The sequence below is a fragment of the Hippocampus zosterae genome, chromosome 1 (assembly GCF_025434085.1).
Source record: "Hippocampus zosterae strain Florida chromosome 1, ASM2543408v3, whole genome shotgun sequence".
NCBI classification, from domain to species: domain Eukaryota; kingdom Metazoa; phylum Chordata; class Actinopteri; order Syngnathiformes; family Syngnathidae; genus Hippocampus; species Hippocampus zosterae.
In genome coordinates, this window is record NC_067451.1 from 4654678 (window position 1) to 4679669 (window position 24992).

The window sequence follows — 24992 nt, forward strand, 5'->3', positions numbered from 1 at the left end:
ATGTCCATCTTGAGATCAATAAATTCCAGCAATGGTCTCTGACCAGCTTGACCAACCCAAGAGTTGCCCAAAAAACACGAAACACACCAACGCGAACGGAGATGGAGGGTCACACCACCAGGCATTGGAATGTTGCGTCCCAAATTGGCCCTATCTTGCCGGGGACCAACTGCATATGTCAAAGTTTTGTTTTACACGTCACTGACTATACGACTATACCTCCAAAACAGGTCGCCATATATTTGAATCCATCTATTCAACTGTGCTTGTCCTGAACAGGATCGAAGGGGGTGCTGGAGCCTATCCCAGCTGACTTCAGCCTGACCACACTCTGAAGTGGTAGCCAGTCAGTCGCATGGGGACATATAGAAATGAAATATATTTATTTTAGGCGGCCCGGTAGTCCAGTGGTTAGCACGTCGGCTTCACAGTGCAGAGGTACCGGGTTCGATTCCAGCTCCGGCCTCCCTGTGTGGAGTTTGCATGTTCTCCCCGGTCCTGCGTGGGTTTTCTCCGGGTGCTCCGGTTTCCTCCCACATTCCAAAAACATGCGTGACAGGCTGATTGGACGCTCTAAATTGTCCCTAGGTGTGAGTGTGAGTGCGAATGGTTGTTCGTTTCTGTGTGCCCTGCGATTGGCTGGCAACCGATTCAGGGTGTCCCCCGCCTACTGCCCGGAGACAGCTGGGATAGGCTCCAGCACCCCCCGCGACCCTAGTGAGGATCAAGCGGCTCGGAAGATGAATGAATGAATATATTTATTTTAATGTTTGATGGGTTGTTTTTTTTTTTTTGTCTTCAACGACATTAAACGTACTGCAGTGGCCTCTAGCGCCCTCTGTTGACCACTGTCAGAAGCTCCATACCACTTATTATTTGTAAGCAGTTTTTCCTGCACGGTGCTCATGTTAGCTGCCCAAACATGAACTAAAGTTAATTGAATTATGTTCGAGCCCATAAACACTTTCATTGTGCTTGTAAAGAGCATCCAGGAAATTTGTGTACATAATGAGCGACGAGGACACAAGTTGTCAAGTAAGAGTGATGTTTATTCACAGCGTCTCCGTTGTTCTTGTTGGTTATCTGGAGGCGAAGACGGGCCGTATCTTCATACTGATGGCCTTGAGCGAGTACCAGCTACCCTTCCAGTTCATCCACACGATGCCGTCGTCTGTGCCGTGCTTGGCCATCTGCTTGGTGTAGGCTCCGCCGATGTAGTACCGGCCGTTGGGATTGGCCGAGTGGCAGCGGTTGTACCACCACCCGCCGCCATCTTCTTTGGCGCACTGCTTGGTGGGGTCGCCGGGGTTCCTGGAGTCAAGTGTAAGGAGGGTGAGCGAGAAGGGAAGGATTTTTGACGACACGGAGGTATAGGGGCCGAGACACCCCCCCCCCCCACACACAAATCTGCAATGTACACATGGCCACACACACACACACACCAGTTGTCGTTGTCTCTGTCGTAGGTGCTGAACTTGGCGCCGTGGTGTTTGGTCATCGTACGATTTTCCCCAAACAGCTCCAAAGCGCCGTCCAAGAGACAGTTCCCGGCGTTGCCCGAGTATTCGTTCACCGACAGCATGTAGTTGGACGACTCGGACTGCATGGTGAACTGGCGGTACAGGCCGTGGACCTGAACGCAAAGCGACATAACGCTGACTGCTCAGTACCGGTTAAGTACATTTGGGTTTGTCAAGACGGCAAGCCGCCTTGCTCACCTTGGCGCCCGTCCAGTCCTGCATCTCGAAGAGAAGCTCTGTCGGGCCCATCTTGGTCAGCTGACTAATGCGCTCGTTGCCCAGCCAGTATTCGCCTGTCACGTGACAAAAAGTGAGATTCGTGGTGCTGCTCCTTTTTGAGGGAAGGGAGACAGAGAAGAAGGAAAAAAAAAAAAAAAAGACTGACCTGGTCTCTCACAGTAACCCTTGCCCACATCCAGCGCGATGTTCCCAAAACCACGTCGGTAATCGTCCCAGCGTCGGCCAAAGTCCACGCTGCCGTCCAGTCGGTTCTGGATGAGGAGCCATCCTGGTAGACAAGATTCATATGAGACAATGTTTCTCACCAACCGGGGTCCCCACCACCCTTACCCAGGGCTATAATAGTTTCGGATTTTTCACTGTAGTTTGTTTTTATTTCGTTTTGACTTTTTTTAATTCCGTTGGTTCGAAATAAAGTATTATTTTAAACAACAATTTTCAAACCGTTTAGACTGTTGGACTTTTCCTTCTTCTGTACAGACAAACAGAAATATTTATTTTGGTTAACCCAAAGGCGGGCCCGGTAGTCCAGTGGTTAGCACGTCGGCTTCACAGTGCAGAGGTACCGGGTTCGATTCCAGCTTCGGCCTCCCTGTGTGGAGTTTGCATGTTCTACCCGGGCCTGCGTGGGTTTTCTCCGGGTGCTCCGGTTTCCTCCCACATTCCAAAAACATGCGTGGCAGGCTGATTGAACGCTCTAAATTGTCCCTAGGTGTGAGTGTGAGTGCGAATGGTTGTTCGTCTCTGTGTGCCCTGCGATTGGCTGGCAACCGATTCAGGGTGTCCCCCGCCTACTGCCCGGAGACGGCTGGGATGGGCTCCAGCACCCCCCGCGACCCTAGTGAGGATCAAGCGGTACGGAAGATGAACGAATGAATGAATGGTTAACCCACCCCCAATTTTTTTTTTCAATTTTCGTCATCATTATTAATAACTCCAATAACCTTGCCCCTACCAACCTCCGTTGTTAGTGCTTTGGTCACAGAAGACTTTGTACGGGGACGCCAAGGGATCCGGTTGGATCATGTACATCTGTGAGTCTTTCCCGCCACGGCGGTAGATGTCCTCGCACTCCTTTCCTGGAAGTACAGGAAGCTATTTGAGCTTTTATTTTGACAGGACTACCCATTTGACTGCCATTTTTCTCACCGGTCACCACGGGGATGGGGCATTTGCTCTGGCATGGATGCTTGCACCCCTCCCTCTGCGTCTTGATGGCCTTCTCCAGCTTCTCGATCTTCAGACGGATCTTGTCCACGACGCCCTGCGTGGGTACGACGACGACATTCGTCGGTTAAGTCCGTCACCGCCCATGACTAACTCACAGTTGGCAACCGACCGAATGTTACTAAAGGCGGCTATATTTGCCGCTAAAAGGGGGGAGGTGATCCCATAAATAGTAGAAGATATTTGTCGCTAGGGAATTGCTACGGTAGTCTGAAAAGTGGCTCGATACGGCAACAAACTTCTAATTGCAATCAACGCATGTGGTGTGCGCCACCCACCTGCAGGACACGAATGGTGGAGGGGAACACGGTGTCGACCGTCTCCTTGATGAAGGCGTGCTGTTCCTCCACCTGACTGGTGAACTGATTGACCACCCGCCCGTTGTCTGCGGGGATAGGAAGTGCATGATTGGACGCGGGGAGCCCGGGAGGTGAGAAGCGCTTCGCGAGCGAGCGGAGTCACCTCCGATGATTCGCTGGCGCTCGGTCAGCGAGGAGGACATGTCGTTGGCAAAGGTATAGACCGCGTTGGACGAGCGCGACAGCTCGTCCACCAGAGGCCTCAAGTCGTTGATGCTCTGGAACAAACGGGAAATGGCTGATTGGTCAAAGGGCTGTTTTTGGAGGCTCCGCCCACTAGCAAATGTTCGCAATAATAAAACGGTAGTTCTCAACCACTGTGCCGTGACAAATTACCCAATCTCAATGAATAGAATGTTCTGTAAATTTCCCGAGTGTGGGACGAATGAAGGATATCTTATCTTATCTTATCTTATAGGTCTCGCGCTAATTATTTTATTCTGTGTCAGTGACATCATGGTTGGCATAGACTTACTGTCGCGACGCTGTTCTCCTGCTTGAGCAGCGCGATCTGCAGCTGGCAGCCGGTGGGACACAGCACACCCTGGCGAGAACGGTCAAGCGTAGACATGAATCGGAACTAAATCTCAAAGCAAAGGCTAGACTGTGTTGGAAAAACAAACAAACAAAAAAAAAACACCGCCGCTGGTCCACAGCAAATGTTTAATCAGAGATGACTTCAACGTATTTTTTTGATGGCGAGTTCAAAAACTTTGGGGATAGTAACGGTTTAAATGTTCAGTGTGACGTATGAAAGCTTGCGCAATATGGATTTGAGCACGCCTTGCGATTTATCGCTATGACATTTCAGAACAAAAAAAATCAGCCTGTTGCTGGTAAGAAATTTTAAGTCATAAATAGTAACAAATATATATTACGAGGGCGGCCCGGTAGTCCAGTGGTTAGCACGTCGGCTTCACAGTGCAGAGGTACCGGGTTCGATTCCAGCTCCGGCCTCCCTGTGTGGAGTTTGCATGTTCTCCCCGGGCCTGTGTGGGTTTTCTCCGGGTGCTCCGGTTTCCTCCCACATTCCAAAAACATGCGTGGCAGGCTGATTGAACACTCTAAATTGTCCCGAGGTGTGAGTGTGAGTGCGAATGGTTGTTCGTTTCTGTGTGCCCTGTGATTGGCTGGCAACCGATTCAGGGTGTCCCCCGCCTACTGCCCGGAGACAGCTGGGATAGGCTCCAGCACCCCCCGCGACCCTAGTGAGGATCAAGCGGTACGGAAGATGAATGAATGAAAAATAAATATATATTACGAAAACCTAATGTGCTCGAGAAAAAAAAAACGAGGGCAGATTCAGAATCTGTGCAAAGATGGAGGAACGTTTACTTGCATTGCAGATTAAAAGAAAAAAAGTTAAAATGTATTAACCAGTGTAATGTCATTGGCATTTGCCCTTAATTTTGCAATTGTAATTTAATAATCAATTATTTTTTTTCAAGGACTTCAAGGCATTCTTTTAAGTGTTTACGACAATGTCACAACTTTCTACGAAACAATTGAACATAAAACATTCATTCATTCATCTTCCGAGCCGCTTGATCCTCACTAGGGTCGCGGGACGTGCTGGAGCCTATCCCAGCTGTCTCCGGGCAGTAGGCGGGGGACACCCTGAATCGGTTGACAACCAATCACAGGGCACAAAGAAACGAACAACCATCCACGCTCACACTCACACCTAGGGACAATTTAGAGTGTCCAATCAGCCTGCCATGCATGTTTTTGGAATGTGGGAGGAAACCGGAGTACCCAGAGAAAACCCACGCAGGCCCGGGGAGAACATGCAAACTCCACACAGGGAGGCCGGAGCTGGAATCGAACCCGGTACCTCTGCACTGTGAAGCCGGAGTGCTAACCACTGGACTACCGGGCCGCTGCTGAACATAAAACAGTCACTCAGAAATCCGATTACGACAATACTGAAATCAATCTGTGGATTTATCACTTCAACTCGTCACAAAATGACGACATATGGACTCCACTTCTTAAGTTTTTCTGCGGCGGAAAAATCAAAACGTACCAATTCTCCGGCGCCGTACGAACATCCGCCCGACTCGGGGTACACCTTCTTCTCCTCCGCCACTTCCTGTCCTCTGGACGTGGTGGTCGGACGTCCTTGATACCTGGGCAGATGCCATGTCAGCATCATGGTTCATCCATGTGTGTGTGTGTGTGTGTGTGTGTGTTTAAAAAGACAGACCTGCTGCCACCACCAATGGGAGGCGGCGTATAGCGGTTGCGAGTGTAGGAGTCGTGGACCCCAGTCTTTGGGCGGTGGCCGCGGGCATCGAGTGCCGAGTCGTCCTGTAAACACAAAGAAACTTGGCAATGCGGACAGCGAAGAGTACGACGGATGGACGGCTCGATGAAGAGCGTGACGTACCGTCGTGTTGGTCTTGGACGGTGTGATCTTTGTGTCCTGCACGCAAAGCACAAACGGTCAGTCGCCATTTTGAACGGAGGCCGTGTTAAAAGGGGATGGCTGCGCTCACCGTGTCGTATTCGTCGTAGTCCAGGTTGCCCTGTGAGGCGGCCCCGCTCACGCAAAGGACCAGCAGCAGCAACGTGCGCGTCGTCTTCATTTCGGCTTTGCTCTCGTGTCCGGCGGCTCTCAAAGACCCCTTTTATGCTCACCCGCTCCACCCTTTGCTCCTATTGGCGGATCTCTGAGTACGGGTCATTGCACGGCAAACATGACCGGGACTGATGGGAAACTTGGTCAGTGTCAGGAACCTTGCTGGATGTTTGAGTCCAAAGGGTCATCAGCATGTTGAAGTTGCGTTTATTGGATTGGATTTTCTTTTTTGTTAAACAACACACTTCAGTGATACACAAAACATTACAAACTCCCAAAAAGTGAGGGAGTCAGCGTCCAAAAACATGTCAAGTGAAAGAAGGCTAAAGTTCAGGAAGCAAAAACATCCCGATATTTTGTCCACAAATTAGGGACATTGCTCCAAGAGACTTATAGTTTGGGAGTGGCGTTCCTCAGGGATTCTATTCCAGCCCTAGTGAGAAGTTAATCCCGTGAACGATCCCGATGATGATGGGTTGCCAGGCAACCAGGTACCGGAGCCAGTCCAGCAGCTGTCCGTATAGGACGTGCGTCTTTTCCCAGCTGGATGTGGGACCAGGTTAAGGACTTACAAGCAAACTTGTCAGCACACACACACACACACACACACACACAGAATCTGACAAAAGGATACGGGTTGTTCATCATTGTTTTCAAGTCCACCTTCTCGTTGCAGTATGGGCAGGTCTGCTTCTTCCCCACGATGCACCAACCACGGATGCAGAACTCGTGGAATCTAAAAGGCCACGTGGCCGGTTAAGGTGCGAACAGGAAGCGGCCGCTGCGAAGATGCTTTGGAGGTGGTGAGGATACATATGACCGCAGGACAGCTGGTACGTGTCTTCGATGACGCCCTCTTCATCCACGTCCACCAGGATCTTCTGAGCGCAGACGGCACATATGTGCTCGTTCAAACTGCGGCTTGGTATACCGCCGCGGCTGTAGTACTGTACACACACGCACCATCTCTTTATTATTACCGGTACAAGTATTATTATTTTTCTTATATAATAAGTAAACAGGGCGGCCCGGTAGTCCAGTGGTTAGCACGTCGGCTTCACAGTGCAGAGGTACCGGGTTCGATTCCAGCTCCGGCCTCCCTGTGTGGAGTTTGCATGTTCTCCCCGGGCCTGCGTGGGTTTTCTCCGGGTGCTCCGGTTTCCTCCCACAATACAAAAACATGCGTGGCAGGCTGATTGAAGACTCTAAATTGTCCCTAGGTGTGAGTGTGAGTGCAAATGGTTGTTCGTTTCTCTGTGCCCTGCGATTGGCTGGCAACCGATTCAGGGTGTCCCCGCCTACTGCCCGAAGACAGCTGGGATAGGCTCCAGCACCCCCCGCGACCCTAGTGAGGATCAAGCGGCTCGGAAGATGAATGAATAAGTAAACATAGACAGACTATGATCCCCAAATCGCAACTCTAAATATAATTTCAAACTCATCTGCGACCAGTGATTTTCACTGGTGGTATGTATGCTTGTTGAGTATATTTAACACGTTACCCCGATAGTGGACGCCATAAAGTCGGAACAGATCTCGGCAAAGTCCCGGCCCAACACGCCATAGTAAAGCCCGTAGAACAACATGACCACGCCCACGTCCATAGAGTCCTCTGCCTTGATCCTGCACATCGACACAAACGTCAGGTCGTGGAGAGCGTCGCGTTTGTCACATCGACTCACCTGAAGAAGACGTTGAAGCCAAACATGGTGAGCATGATGGCCACATAGCCCAGAAGCCCCACGGTATAGCTCAGCTTGTAGATCAACAAGAACCACTTGTACACCATCCTAACGAGAGAAGGAGTTTGACGCAAAATTACAGCGATAAATCACCACGGATGGAAACCTGAGGATTGTATTTTGGTAATGCTACCGCCTACCTTGGTGTCCTGCAGTAGAGCGGCTTACGCGTGGCTCTGAAGATGACATAGCTGGTGATGACAGAGAAGACACCCCACATGGACAGGAACCTCCACCAGTAGAGTTTGATGGTGAAGTAAAGAGGAACCACCCACATCTGGACCAGCGTGACCAGCTGAGGACAACTAGTGTGAGAGCTCCTGAAGCATCAGACGCACGCGCGCGCACACGCTACACTTACGTTGTAGGAGCGGTGATGACGTGCCTTCCACTGGACCAGCATGATCTGGGCCACCACAAGAGTGGCGACCAAAATCATAACCATCTCGGCATGCATGGCCTCGTGACCTTGATGTTTGACGTGCAGACGCTCATGTTGCATCCTGCAGACATGGTTGCTAAAATGAGTCCTCATTTCAGGAATTTTTATTTGCATAGACTGGTTTACCCTGAACCGAGGCGTATTAAATATTGCAGGAAAAGCGGGGTCGGTCCTCTCACCTCCAGCTTTCTCTGTGAGTCATTTTCAGCAGGTCATCCTAGAGGCAGCAGCGAAGATGAAGTATGTATGGAAGTACAGTACTGTCATTTCTGTCAACACGGAGGACTCAATTTTGGAGCCTTATGCCACGTCAAAGCCGCAGTATTTTCCCCACCACCACCCTCAAACACGCGAAATGTTAGCCACGAGGACAACAGTGAGTCCTTAAAAAATGTTATATACAATATATATATAAAAAAGATTGTATGGCTTCCGCGAATTAACCTACCTGGGGTTGTACACCCGCCATCCCGGCGAAATCTGAGTGTCCCGGTGTCAGTTAGCCGAGCACGCTAACAGCTGTAAGCATTACAGACTGTACGGCAAGTCAGAAAGGTCAACATTCATGGCGAAGAATTTAATGTCGCCTTGTACCTGTATTTAGAACACGCCATTACATCTTAGTTTTTTATTTTGAAAAGCAGTCAGCGAGGCAGTTAAGTTTTCAAATCTTTTATTCAATTGAAACAGAGTCAACAAAAATAAACAACATTTTGCTTCTTCCAGATGACTTGAAATCAACCTGTGGGAATAGACAAGACAAGCCTTAACATCGGCCCCACAACTAACAAATGACCATCGAGCAACGTCGCTCAGACATCCAAGGAAGTATTAAGCCATCTTTGGTCGCAAGACCTCTGGTGGAAACTACGAATGGCAGGAAAAATCGTCATCACAGCGACTCAGACATTTAAATAATCACCCCAAAATAATATTTACATTCCCGAGTGGCTCACAAAATGGCCGCCAAAGGAAGTCCAACCTAAGAGTGAAAAGAAGATGGTTAGTTTAAATGTCAACTAACTTGCCAAAATTAAATAAATGTTCTTAGTCGCTCAGACATCCAAGGAAGTATTAAGCCATCTTTGGTCAAATGACCTCTGGTGGAAACTACGAATGGCAGGAAAATATCGTCATCACAGCGACACAAATGTTCAAATATTCACCAAAAAAAATAAATGAAACACACCTGTTTGGCTCACAAAATGGCCGCCTCAGCTACTCCACCCTAAATGAAATGAAAGTTAGTTTAAATGCCAACTACGTTGAAAATAAATAAAAAGTTGTGGGTCGCTCAGACATCCAAGGAAGTATTAAGCCGTCTTTGGTCACATGACCTCTGGTGGAAACTACGAATGGCAGGAAAAATCATCATCACAGCGACACAAATGTTCAAATATTCACACAAAAAATAAAACGCATACCCGACTGGCTCACAAAAATGGCCACCAAAGGAAGTGCACCCTGAAAATGAAAATATGGTTAGTTTAAATGTCAACTAACTTCACAAAAATAAATACATTTTCTTAGTCGCTCAGACATCCAAGGAAGTATTAAGCCATCTTTGGTCAAATGACCTCTGGTGGAAACTACGAATGGCAGGAAAAATCGTCATCACAGCGACTCATATGTTCAAATATTCACCCCAAAAAACCCCAACCCAATACATACCCGTCTGGCTCACAAAATGGCCGCCGAAGGATTGCCGGCCTGAAAGTGAGATGAAAGTTAGTTTAACTGTCAACTACCTTGACAATAAATTAATAAAAAGTTGTGGGTCGCTCAGACATCCAAGGAAGTATTAAGCCGTCTTTGGTCACATGACCTCTGGTGGAAACTACGAATGGCAGGAAAAGTCGTCATCACAGCGACAAAAACATTTTAGTAACTACTTTTTGAACATACCTGACTTGCTCTTGATTGCTTGTTTTGAAAAATGCCATCAGGGGACTTTCACCTGGTAAAGAAAATCTGGTATGTCAGTTTTCTATGTAAACAGCCATTACAAGAAGACACATTTTGAGGTTCGCTCAGACATCCAAGGAAGAATTAAGCCGTCTTTGGTCACATGACCTCTGGTGGAAACTACGAATGGCAGGAAAAGTCGTCATCACAGCGACAAAACTGTACAAACCGGCACTAAAATGTTTAACTTACCGGTTCATGGTTGCTTGCTTCCAGCATGGCCACCACGGGACATTCACCTGCAAAGTGGCATAAAAGAAATTAATTTTCCATGTAAACGGAGTCAACTTCAGGTCATTAAAGTTGTTCGCTCAGACATCCAAGGAAGTGTTTTGCCGTCTTTGGTCGTGTGACCTCTGGTGGAAACTACGAATGGCAGGAAAAATCGTCATCACAGCGATCGGATGAAGAAATCAAGAAAAAAAAGTAGAACATGAAGTTTCTAACCTGTTGTAGTTTCCAGATGAGATGAGCGCAAGCCCTGCAATCACAATGAATCACCGATTTCAAAAGGGCACTTTCACCACGTGTTTACATACCAAACACGTTGACCTAACCTAGTTATAGTTGTTCCAAAAACTCGGGGTTGGTTTAAAAAAATGTCGAAATAAGCACTACACAGGTTGTGTCGCGTGATATTGACGAATTATCAAACAGTGGTCCCTCGGAACGAGGTGGCGACGAAAAGGCCATCGGCAGCCATCCGTGTACAAAAATAATCCAACATGCATACTCCCTGGACAATATGACACACTACGCTTTTTTTATGAAGTAGAGCAAAATATTAGATGATTAACCGTGGACATAGAATTTTAGTTACCATCATCTTCTCGCTTGCCTTGCGTCGTTGCAGACGGGATCCGAATGTTTCGGACGGACTCCGTTCCTTTGTATATGTAGCCTCTTGTACACCATTGCCATCTGGCGGCTGGAGGGGAAACGACGGACGACGGGCACTTCCCTAAACGTGTTCCTGATTGGTGGACGTTACATTGAAGCCGATTGGACGCCCTTCCCCCCGCCTCCGTCTGTTTCTGCTGCTCCTGGTGTTGCCATGATGATGATGGTGGTGGCATCCTCCTCCTCACCCCTCCTCACACACACACACACACACACACACACACACACTCACACACGGAGGCAGAAAAGGATGGCTTGAGGCTGGAAAACACACATGCTGCTCGGCCGTGCGTCAGTCGCACTGGAACCTGGTGAGTTTATACCTTCCCACTTTGTTATGACCCTTACGCAGTGATGAGATGCTGGGTGAAGGAGTGAAGATGGAGGGATGATGATGGAGGGAGGAGACAGTAGCATCTGTAGCTTGTCCGTGTGCGACATCCGGCCTGTGTGTGCGCATGAAGTTAGCATCCTGACTGCTAACAGTGACAGCAGCTATGCCACAGGAATGACATGGTTATGACTATCTTAATGCTAAGAAAGAATGGAAAATGCATCAGATTAGTTAACAAATATACCATCATTGTGGCTGTGTTATAACCCTTTAGGCAACTGATAGTTGACCACAAATAGTGCAGTAGCATGTGTAGACTGATAATATCACAATATACTCAGTCATATCGTCTTTATCCTCTGCGGAGTTCAATTAATATTACAACCATTTATTGAGTTACTCACAGTAGTTGTGAAACTTTCATTTGTTTCTGCATGACTGCATTATGCTCCTCCTCGGAAGGGATTTGTGTAATTTCCATTTATTTAAACGAACAGAGATGATTTGAGATACAAGTCATTTGAGTTATGACCAGGGTCACTGAAGAAATTGAATTTGCATGTCAAGGTGCCACGGCAAATGCATGTGTGCTAGACTAGACATGCAGTATGCAGATTATGTGTAGATTTTAGGATCAAAGGCTCCAATTTTGGTCTCCATGGCAACCACAGCATCACCCTCACTCTGAAGACACGAGTGTGACCTACTTAACTCTTCTTGCGGCGGGGGGGCGTTTTCGTCGTAACCGTCTTCTTCTACTTGTCGTCGACAGGACGCCAAGTGAACAGAGCGCAATGTCGTCTGTTTGACTGTTTGACGGCGTAGTTCGCTTATGCCTTGGGTGGGCTCTGACACCCTCATGGACTGAGGGCGGTGCGGACGGCATCGCAGCGGAGACGTCCCTCAACTATCCCGCCACTACAGCCGATGGCGGCGCATCAACATTCTCCAGACAGCAGCAGCGAGGAGTGCACCGTGCTTGAGGCTCCGCCCACTAAGGATAGCTGCCCGCAACATGGCGGCAAGGTGAGGTGGCCGCATAGCCATGTGATTCGCGCCCACGCCGTCACCATCCTTGACCCTGTGTCATCCGCAGGTCTCCGATTACTGTTGCATGTGCACGCGTGCACTGTGCGGCGAGTGCGTGCCTGAGCACAGCGAGCACCACAGGGTGCCTTTAGGCGAGGCCTTGGAGCAGCACCGGCGCACCTTGGAGGCGAAGATGAGGGCGGCACATGACAGGTGAAAGAGGATAGTGATTAGAGTCGTTGTGCCTTGGACTTAAGTTGACTTAAGTGATCAACTTTGGGACTTAGTTGGCTAAACATTAGAAGACTGACCAGACTTGACTTAGACTTGACAAATGTTACATAGTGTGTCCTTTTTTTTTTTGAAAGACATTTTTATTTTTTGCATCGTGTATAAGATGCTGTATATGAAGCCACCTCACAAAGATGCCATTTAACCCTCGTAGTCCACCGTTTGCGATAAATGCAAAATTATGTCTTTGAATCAAAGGCAAAGGCATTCGGAAAAACACGAGAGAGCTGAAACGTATGGGGGGGGGGTTCTAAAATGGTCGAAATTTCATGATGTCACCGACTGATAATTCTCAGGCATTGCAGCAATAGTAAAAAAGGTTTTGATTCCGTAATCTTCACAATTTACATATTTTGCACCATAGAGACCCATTATAATTCATATTTTTGAATGCATCGTAAACCTAATGTGTAAACATGCATTTCACGCGATTTGTACGTCAATCGCTTTGTTTTCGCTTGGACAGACGTATGCATGCCACATTGTTGGGTTGAGGTCATTCCAACTTTTAGGTGGCACCAGAGGATCGCAAATGAGTTTGCCTTTTTGCAGGAGGCTTCAAACCAATGCATTTTACATGAACACGTCCGGTCGGGATTGTTAGGAGGGCTTGGTTGGGACCTCCAGACACAATTTTTTTTTCCTTTTGCAAAAAATAAAGAATAAAAAATCCCAAATAACTAATAAAACCTATATATGTATGGATAACACAGATGCCTCTGAACATTTTCAGTGTTTGAAAAAAAAAAGAATGTTTGTATAACACAACATACATCATTTCCAAAATTGTAAAACGCGTAACTTAGGGTTTTTTTTGTTTCAAAGGACCTAAATGGTTAAAAATTATAAATACAGACACTCATTGGAAAGCGGCTAATGTGTAGTTAAATATGCAACACACAAATATTAATTGCATTAACCTGACAATAGAAAATCAAAATGCATCCTAAAAGAGTCTGAAAACGTGACTTTGGGGATTTTATCGGGACAGGACAAGCCAATAAACCTCTTCCGGACTAATACTATCATTTTACCCATAGATGTTGCTGTTGCACTCTACTTGTATTGCTATTTCGGGGTGATTGCCCACTCTGAGGTGAGGCTGTTTTTTTGCTGCCTCACTTCCTCTCTCATCCATGTATTTGAACAGGAACTTTGCAAATTCAGCTATTTTAACGCTGAAATCATGGATATTATTGTATTTCAAAAGAAACTAAATATAACAGAGAACGAAAGTTGATGCAACTATTATTTTATTTATACTCTTAAATGGGCCGCATGCCCCTGCTTTGAATAAAACCAAGAACTCGACTTACTTGAAATTTAGTGGGGACTTGACCTAATTCGTTTGAGTTTTGCCACAGTAACTTGAGAGTTCTACCAGCTGACGTTGATCCGGTACGTTCTTCATGGTCATACGACCACAATAGATAGCGCACGTAAGACCGCATCAATAAGGTGACTTGACTTGCCCGAGACAAAATGACTTGAGACTTGCAAGTGTGACTTGATCCCAACTCTGCGGCCTGCCCGCTTTGAAAGTCCTTCTGGAATCACCAGACGGCCTTGCGCTCTCCAGACTACCGCAGATTTCGGCCGCCGCCGTCGTGGTGGGAGAGATGGTCCAGCAGCTGACCAATCAGAGGGCGGCCATCGAGGAGGACATCCTGTCCAGCTTCGAGGACCTTCACAAGCAGCTGGACGTAAGGAAGAGCGTTCTTCTCATGGAGCTGGAGGTGACCTTTGGCCTTAAGCACAAGGTGAATGAAATGAAACAAAGCATTTTGGGTAACCACGCAGTAAAGTGGTTCTGAAACTGGGAGGGCCCCTGTGAGCTTATGTTGTCCTGTGTTGACTCCAGGTGCTACAGTCTCAGCTGGAGAGCCTCCAGCAGGGAGAGGACGCTGTGTCATCCGCCTGCACCCGTACGGAGGAAGTCTTGGCGACGGAGGCATGCGCTGGTAGCTTGGAAGTGGAGCTGGACCTCAAGGGGAAGCTGGAGGAATTGGCCAGACGAGGTCTATCGTGCCAGCCAGAGGAGAACGACCAGCTGGACCTGGTCCTGGAAACGGACGGCATGCGCAAGTGGATCCACAACCTGGGCACCATCGTGACCACCAGGTAAGAGGCTCCCAACTTGAAGCGAACACTTCACAGAAAAGTCAAAAGAGAAAATCTGTCAGGAGGAGCGATGCTCAAATTCTCGCCGCAAAAATGTCAGATTTTTATCCACATGGTCCTGTTCCTCAGTGCTGTCGCGAGCCAAAGCGAGGCCATGGGCGCCGGCCTGGAACAATGCATCGTGGGACTTCCTTCCTCCGTCACCATAGTAACCAGAGACAAATCCGGAGGGGCTTGCAAGAGCGGAAATGCTATCCTGTCAGCCGAGGTGGTGCACGTGGCCGCCAAATGAAGGTGTGGGCGAGGCTTGCTGACCTCGTCATTGTCGTTTTGTTCCCGTAGGTGTTCACACCCGACGGTAGCATCGTGGACGGCGAGATTGTGGACCACAAGAATGGAACGTACGAGTTTGTCTACGTGCTCCCCAAAGAGGGCGACTTTTCACTGGCGCTGCGTCTGTACGACCAACATATTAAAGGAAGTCCCTTCAAGCTGAATGTTGGCACGTCACAGGTGGGCGAATAAAACACTGTCATGACTCGGACAAGCCGAGTTAAGTCTGGATCCCAAAAACGTAAACAAGTTCTCCGTAACAAAAATAGCGTTTAATGCTTATAATCGCACCGACAAAGAGGTAACATAAAGCGCTGGTCAAAACAAGGACCAGAGAGAACATAAACGAATAACAAAAAGCGCTTGCACAAAAGGCAAGGGAGAAAATTAAAGACCGCCAATACAAACTAAAACAATGTATCAAAAGACACGCGAGTGTAAAGCCAAATCACAAAACCAAAATCGTACTTACAAAAAGCAGGTGTACCGAAATTGCAAAACGCGAAACACGACGAGGTCAATAGCCAAATATGAATACAAGAGAAAATTGACACAAGAGTGTCAGGGTGTGGATGTATATAATCCCGATACAAACCAAAAGTTGTAAAAATATCACGGTTAAGGGTAAAGTATGAGCCTTAATGGAGACTTCTTCTTACTTTTTTCTTTTCTGATTGATATAAAAATGATTTAGTAGATATAAACACATAAACACATTTACTTCATCCTACTCCCTTGAACATAATAACTGTGTTGAATGAAGACTGATTTCTTTCTTTTTACTTTTTTATCTACCTTATTTTCTGTCAAATTATTACTCTATATGTTTTATGTTCAATAAACAAACAAACAAACAAAACAAAACAAACAAACTTTTTGCCAATTTATTACCGAATTGAATGTTTATATGTTCAATATACAAATAAATTTATCAGTCAGTTCAGTCTGTTAAGTGGGTTGGCTGCAGGGATCTTGAAGGTCCAGCAGGTGGCAGTGGTCAGTGACACAGTATCAACACAGTGTGTCAGTGTGTCGACACGCCTCATGAGGCCTCATGGACCCATCACTAACAAATAGTCCATGAGCAGCGAGACTAGCAATACCAGAAACAATACTCCGACACAGGTGCAATGCAGAAGATACCTTAAATACAGACTTCACAAATTATAGATTGGCAGCAGGTGCGTGCCGAAGTCCGCTAATGCCACCTGCTGGCCAGACCAAAACAGTATCATGACAAACACAGAGAAGGCTGAGTGTGTTTCGCCAAAGTTATGCTCGAAGGACCGGTTTTGACTCTACGGATGAAAACAGAAACAACTGAGCGAGAAACCCAATTCACTCTCGAGTTCGCGGGTTTGTCAAATTTTAATCTGACACCCTCCCCGCCAGGTGTCGCCTTCCACCACCACACCATCCAACTCCGCGGCCAACGCCACGCCGTCCACGGGCTCCTCGGAGGGCGCCAAGAGGCGGGGAAAATCCCCCGGCCAGAAGAAGAAGGGCTCCAAGAGGGCTAGCAGCGCCCTGGGAACGCCGCGTCGCAAAACCCAGAACCCCATCGAGGACGACCTCATCTTTCGGATCGGAACCAAGGGGCGGAACAAAGGAGAGTTTACCAACCTTCAAGGGGTCGCCGCAGCTGCCAGCGGCAACATCCTGATCGCTGACAGCAACAACCAGTGTGTGCAGGTGACACCACACTCGTGAAGTTACTGAAGCGAGCGCTTAAAAGATTGTCAGTCCGAGTGTTTAGTCGGGTCACAACTGGAATTGAATTTATTTTTGGGGGGCGGGAGGGGGGCGGGGCTTAATCTTTAACCCTTTCATGCACCCTGTAACCTAATAACATGATAAGCTGTCCACTGTAGCAACCGCTATCCCTGAAAGGGTTAAAACTGAAACATTTCTGTATCTGATATCTGATACAGTGAAACCTTGACCTTGAAAAAAATAATAATGGCCGCATATGAAATCGCAATCACAATATTGACACCAAATCGTATTCTTGTTTCCGCCGTTTCAGATGTTCTCCAGCCAGGGGGAATTCAAGAGTCGGTTCGGGGTACGCGGACGGTCGCCGGGGCAACTGCAGCGGCCCACGGGGGTGGCGGTGCACGCCAGCGGTGACATTATCATCGCCGACTATGATAACAAATGGGTCAGCATCTTCTCCAGCGATGGCAAGTTCAAGGTGGGTGTCAATCTTACGTGTTAATGGAAGTACACATGTAATCGATAGCCTAGCAAGACATCAATGATCATTGATGTGCACTGAATCGTCTTACTAGCGAGGTCAAAGGGCGCACTAGTATTCGGACCCATCCATCCATCCATCCATCGGACCGTAAGCTGGAAAGCAAAGATATGAAATATTTGCTCAAGCAACTTTCCATTCGCGTTGGGTTCGCTAACGTCCTCATGCTAAGGTTGTCACGCTAATGCGGGTGGACAGGCCAAGCTGGGATCGGGCAGGCTGATGGGACCCAAGGGTGTGTCGGTGGACCACGAGGGTCACGTGATTGTGGTGGACAACAAAGCGTGCACGGTTTTCATCTTCCAGCTGAGTGGAAAACTCGTCACCAAGTTCGGGAGTCGCGGGAATGGCGACAAGCAGTTTGCAGGTGAGGTGCGCTGGCCGGATCACGTGACCGACTTCGGTGAATTCACCTTTTTTTGGATTGTGTCCCCCGAGGTCCGCACTTCGCCGCTGTCAACAAGAACAACGAGATCATCGTGACTGACTTCCACAACCACTCCGTCAAGGTAGCGGGCTTTGCCTCATCAAAGATTTTAAGACTTCTGTAGCTTTCGTCTGTCATCGACATTCATCTTAAGATTCAGGATTTGTGCCCTGAAGTCTCAAAGAGAACTGGTTTCTCCTACAGACCGAGTCTATCCGCCATCATCTCGGTTTGCTCATAAAACTTTGTGATACGGTGAAGCTTGCCAGCAGCTTCTATATTTTGTTGTTCTACTTCTTCCTTTCATAACTTTGCCGCTGTGAATTAGGAATTTCTCCATTGCGAGACTAATAAAGGTTTTCTTAATCTTCTTATGTATGAACTATTTACACCTACAATTATGGAGACCGTGCACCTGACCTCACCTTCGTTTCCTGTCAGGTGTTCACGCCCGACGGAGAGCTGCTTCTCAAATTCGGCTCCAATGGCGAAGGCAACGGGCAATTCAACGCCCCCACCGGCGTGGCTGTGGACACCAACGGGAACATCATCGTAGCCGACTGGGGCAACAGTCGGATACAGGTGCGCTATGTCACTTGTTTGAGGTGGTATTGTTTGGTCCCAGTGGCCATTGTACATTCCATCTTGTAGACTTGTGCCCCCTGTCTCCTTATTTGAAATCAATGGTCTCAAACTTGGGCCTTAAACTGGACAGTGATTTCAAACTCGATCGGCAAATTGGTGCCGTTGTTAAATCCAGCTTCTTTCACCTTAGACAGCTGGCCAAAATAAAACCTCTCCTCTCACATGAACACTTTGAGACAGTAATCCATGCCTTTGTCACATCCCGGCTCGATTACTGTAATGCCCTGTACTTTGGAGTCAGCCAGTCCTCCATTAAGCGCCTTCAGCTGGTCCAGAATGCCGCTGCTCGCCTCTTGACTGGTACTCGTAAGAGGGAGCACATAACTCCTACTGTGGCATCCCTTCACTGGCTCCCCATTCATTTTAGAGTTATTTTCAAGATCCTCCTCTTTGTTTTCAAATCTCTAAATAATCTCGCGCCACCTTACCTCTCTGAGCTCATCCGCCCCTACACACCTGCCCGGCGCCTCAGGTCTGTGGACCAGACATTATTAGAAGTACCAAGAACTAAACTGAGGCTCAGAGGGGATCGAGCCTTTTCTGTTGCTGGTCCCTCTCTCTGGAATGACCTCCCACTGAACATTCGGCAAGCCTCCTCGCTGCCCATCTTTAAAGCCCTCCTCAAAACCCACTTGTATTCTTTGGCGTTCGACTCAGCATGGCTTAGATTTGTTCTTGATTTTACTGCTTGGTGCTTTCTACCGCGTTTATTACCGATTTGTCTTACTGTTTATTGTGTATGTTAAATCGCTCTATGTACAGCACTTTGTATGCAGCGATGGCTGTTTGAAAGTGCTCTAGAAATACCGTTGACTTGACTTGTTGACTTGAAAAAAAAAAACGTCCTTGGTTGTCGCTGTAGTAAAACTTAAAATTTCCCGTCCGAACCGTGCAGGTCTTTGACGGCAGCGGTTCTTTCCTGTCCTACATCAACACGTCAGCCGACCCCCTATATGGGCCGCAGGGATTGGCCCTGACCCAGGACGGACACGTGGTGGTGGCCGACTCAGGAAACCACTGCTTCAAAGTTTACCGCTACCTGCAGTGATGGCAAGACAGACGGAGAAGAGGCGGCGGCTGCCATTTTCATTTGGATGAGGTCAAAATTCGTTTCATAACATCCTTGGTTGGACAGCCAAGATGGCGGATGTGAGTAATGTCCTCTGATCGATTTGATGTCATTTTGTGATCGTTCAATTCGGGTATGTATTTCACCTCCCAGCCTCCAGGAGGCGGTTAAGAGATAACTTCCTTAGCGTGGATGGCAAAGGGGCAAACCTAGCGGTAAACTGTATTGTGACTCGCAATTGCCCCCTCCCCCAGAGGGACAACACGGTGACCAATAATCATCCCTTTAAAGCGACCAGTTAAAATTTGACACTTTCGCATGATCGAAGGAATGAATCCGAGTGCCTGCTCACCACCAGCGACAACCACGTCAAAGACTGAGTGGGCGGAGTCGGCGAACGACATCAAACTTAATGAGCAAACTCATGAATTCATTTCATGCCATTCTTACTTTTGATTGTGTTCCATTGTGTGCATTGACATTCTTAAGTGCCAAAGCGTTAAGTTCATCTCTCAATAGGATTGACTGACCTACACTACTCACAAAAAGTTTGGCTTTTTGAGCTCCTTAGATGACTTTTTTTAGGATGACACTAAAATGCGCCGCGACACAAAATGATTGCATAAAAATCCGCATTGCGGCAAGACAGCGATATATAGAACAGTGAACTGCAATCACGGAAACAGGGCTACAGAGATACTGGAAGAGTCACAGAAAGGCATACAGTGGTACCTCTACTTACGAACGTCTCTTCATACGAAATTTTCAAGTTACGAAACGTCTCAGCGGGAAGATATTGCCTCGTTACGAAAGAAATTTCAAGATACGAAAGTTAAAAATATAGTATGGCCCTCAAATCCCAGATTGCGAGTTTCCTGAACGCAACATTTTTATAGCTGCTCTGCCATTGGCTATTACTGAGGGTCTTCCTGGCAGCCCATTGAGAGGGACTTCTACCGGATGTGTGTAGATAGAAAGTTATGTGTCGATGCAGCGTCCTTGTCATTCGCCCCTCGGGCCATGAGGTGTTACGATAGTTTTACGTACATGTGAATGAGCCAGGAAAAGATAAGATAAGATATCCTTTAGTTGTCCCACACTGGGGAAATTTACAGCCTCCAGCAGCAAGAATTTGGGTAGAAAGAAGAAAAAACAAACAGAACAAAATGGGAAGAAGAAATAAAGAAAGTAAAAGGAGTGTTCAGAAGTTGGGCGATCGCTCACTCTGCTGATTTTTGCCTTGGGCATTTTCGAAGGATTGTTAAAAGCCGACAAAAGCAAACATCCTTGGATACGTTTTTTTTTTTAAACAAAACGCCAGGCAAAAACCTCTTCTGAACATGGGCTAAAGAGGGCAAAAAACAACGAGGATGCAGTTAAAAGATAAATGTCCATCATTTGTATTCTTTACTCTATTCTTTGTTTTTTTACATGATGCACAACTCGCATTTATATTTTTTTATTTTGATGCATTTTTATGCTTTCTAAAAAAAATGTTTTCAGTCTCTGCCAAGCTTATAGTGCATTTTAGGTTCATCTTGAAATTGCGCCTAAAAGTCCAATATCCATAACTCTTTGTGAGTAGCGCATTCTCTTCGATGTTCAGTAGTCAAAATGTGACGCTAACTGGTGTCTTCGAAGCCTACAAAGCCAGCACCCACTACGAGCTCAGTGCTTTTGGCTGTTTTTAACTATTTCCCCACCAACACTGTCATTAGCAAAATTGATTAGATAGCATGTTCCCCGACTGCGGCTAACGTTCTTTGTTTAGTAGTATAGCAGCACTATCAAAGCTGGCATCATGGGTTTATTAGCATGTGGTGTAACGCGGCTAACATAATTAGCATGTTCATTGTGTGGCTAACGCTTTCTTTTTTTCAATATATGCATGTCCTAAGAGCTCCCGCATCGAGTTCCTACAGTGCACATGGCGTCATATTTTATTGAGTTTCTGTGGTACACATGATGCATTAATCCCCTGCCATTCGTGAATAGCAAGTAGCCTAATTCACGCACTCCCCTCAAAAAAATGTTTGTAGTTACTCATTTTAATAGTTTAGACCTTAAATGTGTCACAAACTATGATGGTAAAATGACTGAATGTAATCTCAAACTCATCTTGCGTGACCTTGAAAAATAAATATCTCAAAGATCATTTGATTGAACTAATTATGGTTGAGGGCGGCCCGGTATCAAGTGGTTAGCACGTCGGCTTCACAGTGCAGAGGTACCGGGTTCGATTCCAGCTCCGGCCTCCCTGTGTGGAGTTTGCATGTTCTCCCCGGGCCTGCGTGGGTTTTCTCCGGGTGCTCCGATTTCCTCCCACATTCCAAAAACACGCATGGCAGGCTGATTGGATGCTCTAAATTGTCCCTAGGTGTGGGTGTGGGCGTGGATGGTTGTTCGTCTCTGTGTGCCCTGCGATTGGCTGGCAACCGATTCAGGGTGTCCCCCGCCTACTGCCCGTAGACGGCTGGGATAGGCTCCAGCACCCCCCGCGACCCTAGTGAGGATCAAGCGGTTCGGAAAATGGATGGATGGATGGATAATTATGGTTGATTTAGGTCAGCCAACATACAATGATGACACACGTTCCTAATGTGTCATAAGTGAATTTCTGAATGGGGAGCGGCGAATATGCAGGGGATTACTGTAAATTGGTTGCATCGGATTTCCATAAATAACTTTTACAAGTGACCCAGGCTTGTCGACCAAAGATTGATGGGGAAAAAGTTAACTAACCAGCTTGTTATGCTATCAAAGCTAACAGTCAAATCAAGACCAACGAGGGATGTTTATGTGCTATTGATTGTTAATCAGTTGTACATGTGAATGTTTCCTGTCTGCATGTCCATTTAAGAATTAATAAATTACTTTCTTCATCCATCCGGAGCGACACTTCGTCCCTTTGTAAGATCCGGGGGCGCCTTTAGGGCAGGTCCAGCATGGCGTGCTGCTCCAGGATGCTCTGGGTCGCACCGTGGACCCTCTTTAGAGCGCGGATGAGAATACGCAGGACAGGTTCCGCCTCGTGCTGACTCTGGGCGCACACCAGTCGCAGGAAGTACTCCCGGTCCGGGAGAGCGAGGAAGACCAGCTCTGCGGCCTGCCGGAGTACCCACGAGTGGTGCGGGGCCAGCGCCACCTGGTAGGCGTCCCTGTGGAGCACACGTGGCAAAAATGCTCACACTCTGTACTTTGGTAGAAAAAAAAGACTTGTGTAAGTAGGACTGACTAAAAACATACAGACTCAAGTACAGATACATGAAGTACAGCATCAACCAAGTACAGTAAGGGGTGTGGCCATACCTGCTGAGCTCACCGGGCGTCTTGAGGCGCCCTTGCTGGTCGGGCTCGTGCGTCAGACCGTCCAGCGTCATAGCGAGCCAAAGCAGCGATCGATGCAAACGCAGCAGCGTCCGACAACCCGAATCGGTGCGGCGGGAAAAGTCCACCACGCCCGCTTGTAGCTCCGCCTCCACCATGGAGCGCACTGAGCGGTATGCCTGCAGAGAGAGCATAGGCAGCCCTTTTAGGTCCGTCGTACACCTGAACTACAGTGTTACGCATTTAAATTACTCTTGTTTTTTGTGGGGGTTAGACGTTTTTGATAAAGAATACATACAAATGGGTGAAACCCCTTACATAACACTTTGCAAACTGTTTAGGCTGCCAAATGGTTAATGCGAGAATCTGCTACCATGTACTTGTTTGGACAGTAAACGAATCAAGCCCCTATTTTACAGCAAACAAATGAATTGCAGACGGTTGGCAACTAATGAAAACATGTTGCAGAACCACACACACTGCACATTTGGTCTCAAAGCCGCTTGGGGTCGCACATCCTCTCCCCCCTTCTCACCCCTCCCTTCGGTCCATGTGTGCGAGCCAGCTGTCGGATCAGATCCATCTTCTCGTTGACCTTCTGAGAGAAGAACGAGACCACGGGTCCGAGAGACTCCATGAAACTGTTGACAGAAGAGAACGCGCTCAGACTGCGATCTCGCCGTGCCTCGTGAATGAAGCGTACATGATCAGTTGATCCCAGCTCTGCAGGTACGGTTCCAGGAGGACATCGTCGGCAACTGAGACACTGGAAGTCAAAAAGCGCAGCAGACGCCACGCTTGAAAAGACTGGCCGGGGCACTCCTTAATGAAGGGTGGTGCTCCGTCAGGCTCCACCAATGGAGGCTGAGGCTGAGAGAAAAGGACTTTACACCAGGGGAAAAAAAATCCAAATACACCCTTGATTTATTTTTACCGTTGTTCTATGCGTCTGGCATGGGAAGTGTCCAGGGCCACAGTCTCCAATGCCACCCTGAGCTGCGGAGTGTGCGGAGAGCATTAAAAGCGCCTACCAAAGGTCAATAGGGAGGGCGTGTGGGTTGACAAGTCATAGTAAAAGCTGGCGAGTGAAGTGACTTACGGAGCCACACGGAGGTGAGGAAGAGAACCAGCACCAAGATGGCCGACAACAGCAGGCAGCGAAGCAGCGCCGTCGATCCGAGCGTGGCCATGGCGACCGCTCACACAAAAATCTTCAAAATACACACACAAACACACACATTGATCATATTGTGTACTCTGTGACAGGCACACACTCATCACCGGATGAACTTTAAACTTGACCTTTGCGCTCTACTGTTTGTCGTTGCTACACAGAGACTACAGACAGTGTCATACGTTGTAAAAAGTTGTCAGAAAAATAAATACTCAAATATAGTATAAGTTCCTGGAATTTCTATTTCGGTGCCGTAACGGAGAATTTGTACTGAAAAAGTATTGTTTACCTTTTTTATTGGATCAAAATGTAATTTTAGGTCTGAACACAAAGTGGCGCTGTGGGTGCGCGCCACCCCACCAAAACTGCAAAGAAGAACATGGCGTGACGTTGCTGCATAGCAACTCATTTAAAATTCCCACATCGATTTTGCTAAAAGAAAACAAAACAGGGGAAAATGCCTTTGAAGAGATGAAAATAATAAACTGTCTAAAAGTGACAACATGGTGGTGGTCAGCAGACGAACTCTGGACAGAATTTATTCGACGGTAAACGTCACGCTCATTTAAGTGACGCCAAATGGTTCGGTTCCTGTGGAGCTAGCAGCTAGCCTATTGATTTTGTATTCATAACACACCCTGTTGATTTTGAACAAATTGCAGTATTGTTAGGTTTTAATATAATCAATTAATATTTATGTTCGGCACGCATTTATGGTTGAGTTAACACAAACACGCCAATGACTCTCCATAAGTAGGAGACAAATAAGTCGTTTTAAATTTTTAGAAGCGGCACTTTTGCAGCCGTGCGCTTGCTTATAATGGACTAAACAGAATCCTCTTTTTGCTCAAACGTGTGCTTTTTGTGTGTTTTTGACAGGTTTTCTTTGCCGTTGTGCTATTGTCATGGTCATACGTCATCTACGCCGGCAGGATTGCAGCTCAATGGCTGCTGGAAAAGAGGACCAAGACTTTGCTCCATGATTGACAGGTGCTTGTTTCTTCTCAAC

General features: G+C 47.4%; 5 protein-coding genes, 1 long non-coding RNA gene and 7 other non-coding genes across 14 annotated transcripts in view; 2 read left to right on the forward strand and 11 right to left on the reverse strand.

The window, feature by feature from the left end:
- The window catches only part of npy2rl (neuropeptide Y receptor Y2, like), a 94683-nt gene that overhangs the window by 17193 nt on the left and 52498 nt on the right, over positions 1 to 24992 (forward strand). The window lies entirely within an intron of this gene.
- fgb (fibrinogen beta chain) lies at positions 1029 to 6034 on the reverse strand. The gene is made up of 13 exons (XM_052064297.1): positions 5845 to 6034; positions 5736 to 5771; positions 5553 to 5656; positions 5373 to 5475; positions 3822 to 3890; positions 3450 to 3564; positions 3266 to 3372; positions 2910 to 3024; positions 2720 to 2839; positions 1906 to 2028; positions 1719 to 1813; positions 1443 to 1633; positions 1029 to 1311 (listed from the first exon to the last, which is right to left on the reverse strand). The coding sequence occupies exons 1-13, from the start codon at positions 5932 to 5934 to the stop codon at positions 1080 to 1082; spliced, it is 1500 nt and encodes a 499-aa protein (XP_051920257.1). The 5' UTR covers positions 5935 to 6034; the 3' UTR covers positions 1029 to 1079.
- On the reverse strand, positions 6119 to 8709 carry rnf175 (ring finger protein 175). Its single transcript, XM_052064453.1, has 9 exons — positions 8560 to 8709; positions 8291 to 8328; positions 8031 to 8172; positions 7810 to 7964; positions 7610 to 7717; positions 7430 to 7550; positions 6741 to 6874; positions 6562 to 6663; positions 6119 to 6470 (listed from the first exon to the last, which is right to left on the reverse strand). Exons 1-9 carry the CDS (start codon positions 8578 to 8580, stop codon positions 6350 to 6352), a joined length of 942 nt encoding a protein of 313 aa, XP_051920413.1. The 5' UTR covers positions 8581 to 8709; the 3' UTR covers positions 6119 to 6349.
- Positions 8772 to 11046, reverse strand: LOC127600222 (uncharacterized). 2 transcript variants are annotated; one of them, XR_007962296.1, is made up of 8 exons: positions 10897 to 11046; positions 10524 to 10557; positions 10269 to 10315; positions 10017 to 10068; positions 9783 to 9821; positions 9536 to 9575; positions 9301 to 9339; positions 8772 to 9093 (listed from the first exon to the last, which is right to left on the reverse strand). It is a non-coding gene; the product is annotated as an uncharacterized LOC127600222 (long non-coding RNA). The 2 variants fall into 2 exon arrangements; XR_007962295.1 differs by having other exon boundaries at positions 9301 to 9575.
- LOC127616841 (small nucleolar RNA SNORD14) lies at positions 8920 to 9012 on the reverse strand. The gene has a single exon (XR_007967219.1). It is a non-coding gene; the product is annotated as a small nucleolar RNA SNORD14 (small nucleolar RNA).
- Positions 9163 to 9256, reverse strand: LOC127616814 (small nucleolar RNA SNORD14). The gene has a single exon (XR_007967205.1). It is a non-coding gene; the product is annotated as a small nucleolar RNA SNORD14 (small nucleolar RNA).
- On the reverse strand, positions 9402 to 9494 carry LOC127616825 (small nucleolar RNA SNORD14). The gene has a single exon (XR_007967214.1). It is a non-coding gene; the product is annotated as a small nucleolar RNA SNORD14 (small nucleolar RNA).
- On the reverse strand, positions 9642 to 9734 carry LOC127616829 (small nucleolar RNA SNORD14). Its single transcript, XR_007967215.1, has one exon. It is a non-coding gene; the product is annotated as a small nucleolar RNA SNORD14 (small nucleolar RNA).
- On the reverse strand, positions 9890 to 9982 carry LOC127616846 (small nucleolar RNA SNORD14). The gene has a single exon (XR_007967220.1). It is a non-coding gene; the product is annotated as a small nucleolar RNA SNORD14 (small nucleolar RNA).
- Positions 10138 to 10230, reverse strand: LOC127616837 (small nucleolar RNA SNORD14). The gene has a single exon (XR_007967218.1). It is a non-coding gene; the product is annotated as a small nucleolar RNA SNORD14 (small nucleolar RNA).
- Positions 10384 to 10476, reverse strand: LOC127616851 (small nucleolar RNA SNORD14). Its single transcript, XR_007967221.1, has one exon. It is a non-coding gene; the product is annotated as a small nucleolar RNA SNORD14 (small nucleolar RNA).
- Positions 11120 to 20785, forward strand: LOC127599947 (tripartite motif-containing protein 2-like). The gene is made up of 13 exons (XM_052064208.1): positions 11120 to 11287; positions 12136 to 12336; positions 12407 to 12552; positions 14210 to 14390; positions 14492 to 14751; positions 14881 to 15019; positions 15094 to 15264; positions 16477 to 16776; positions 17111 to 17278; positions 17540 to 17708; positions 17780 to 17850; positions 18210 to 18350; positions 19309 to 20785. Exons 2-13 carry the CDS (start codon positions 12238 to 12240, stop codon positions 19459 to 19461), a joined length of 1998 nt encoding a protein of 665 aa, XP_051920168.1. The 5' UTR covers positions 11120 to 11287; positions 12136 to 12237; the 3' UTR covers positions 19462 to 20785.
- On the reverse strand, positions 22258 to 24462 carry LOC127600169 (ceramide-1-phosphate transfer protein-like). Its single transcript, XM_052064466.1, has 6 exons — positions 23909 to 24462; positions 23744 to 23805; positions 23513 to 23679; positions 23345 to 23450; positions 22792 to 22988; positions 22258 to 22640 (listed from the first exon to the last, which is right to left on the reverse strand). The coding sequence occupies exons 1-6, from the start codon at positions 23997 to 23999 to the stop codon at positions 22412 to 22414; spliced, it is 852 nt and encodes a 283-aa protein (XP_051920426.1). The 5' UTR covers positions 24000 to 24462; the 3' UTR covers positions 22258 to 22411.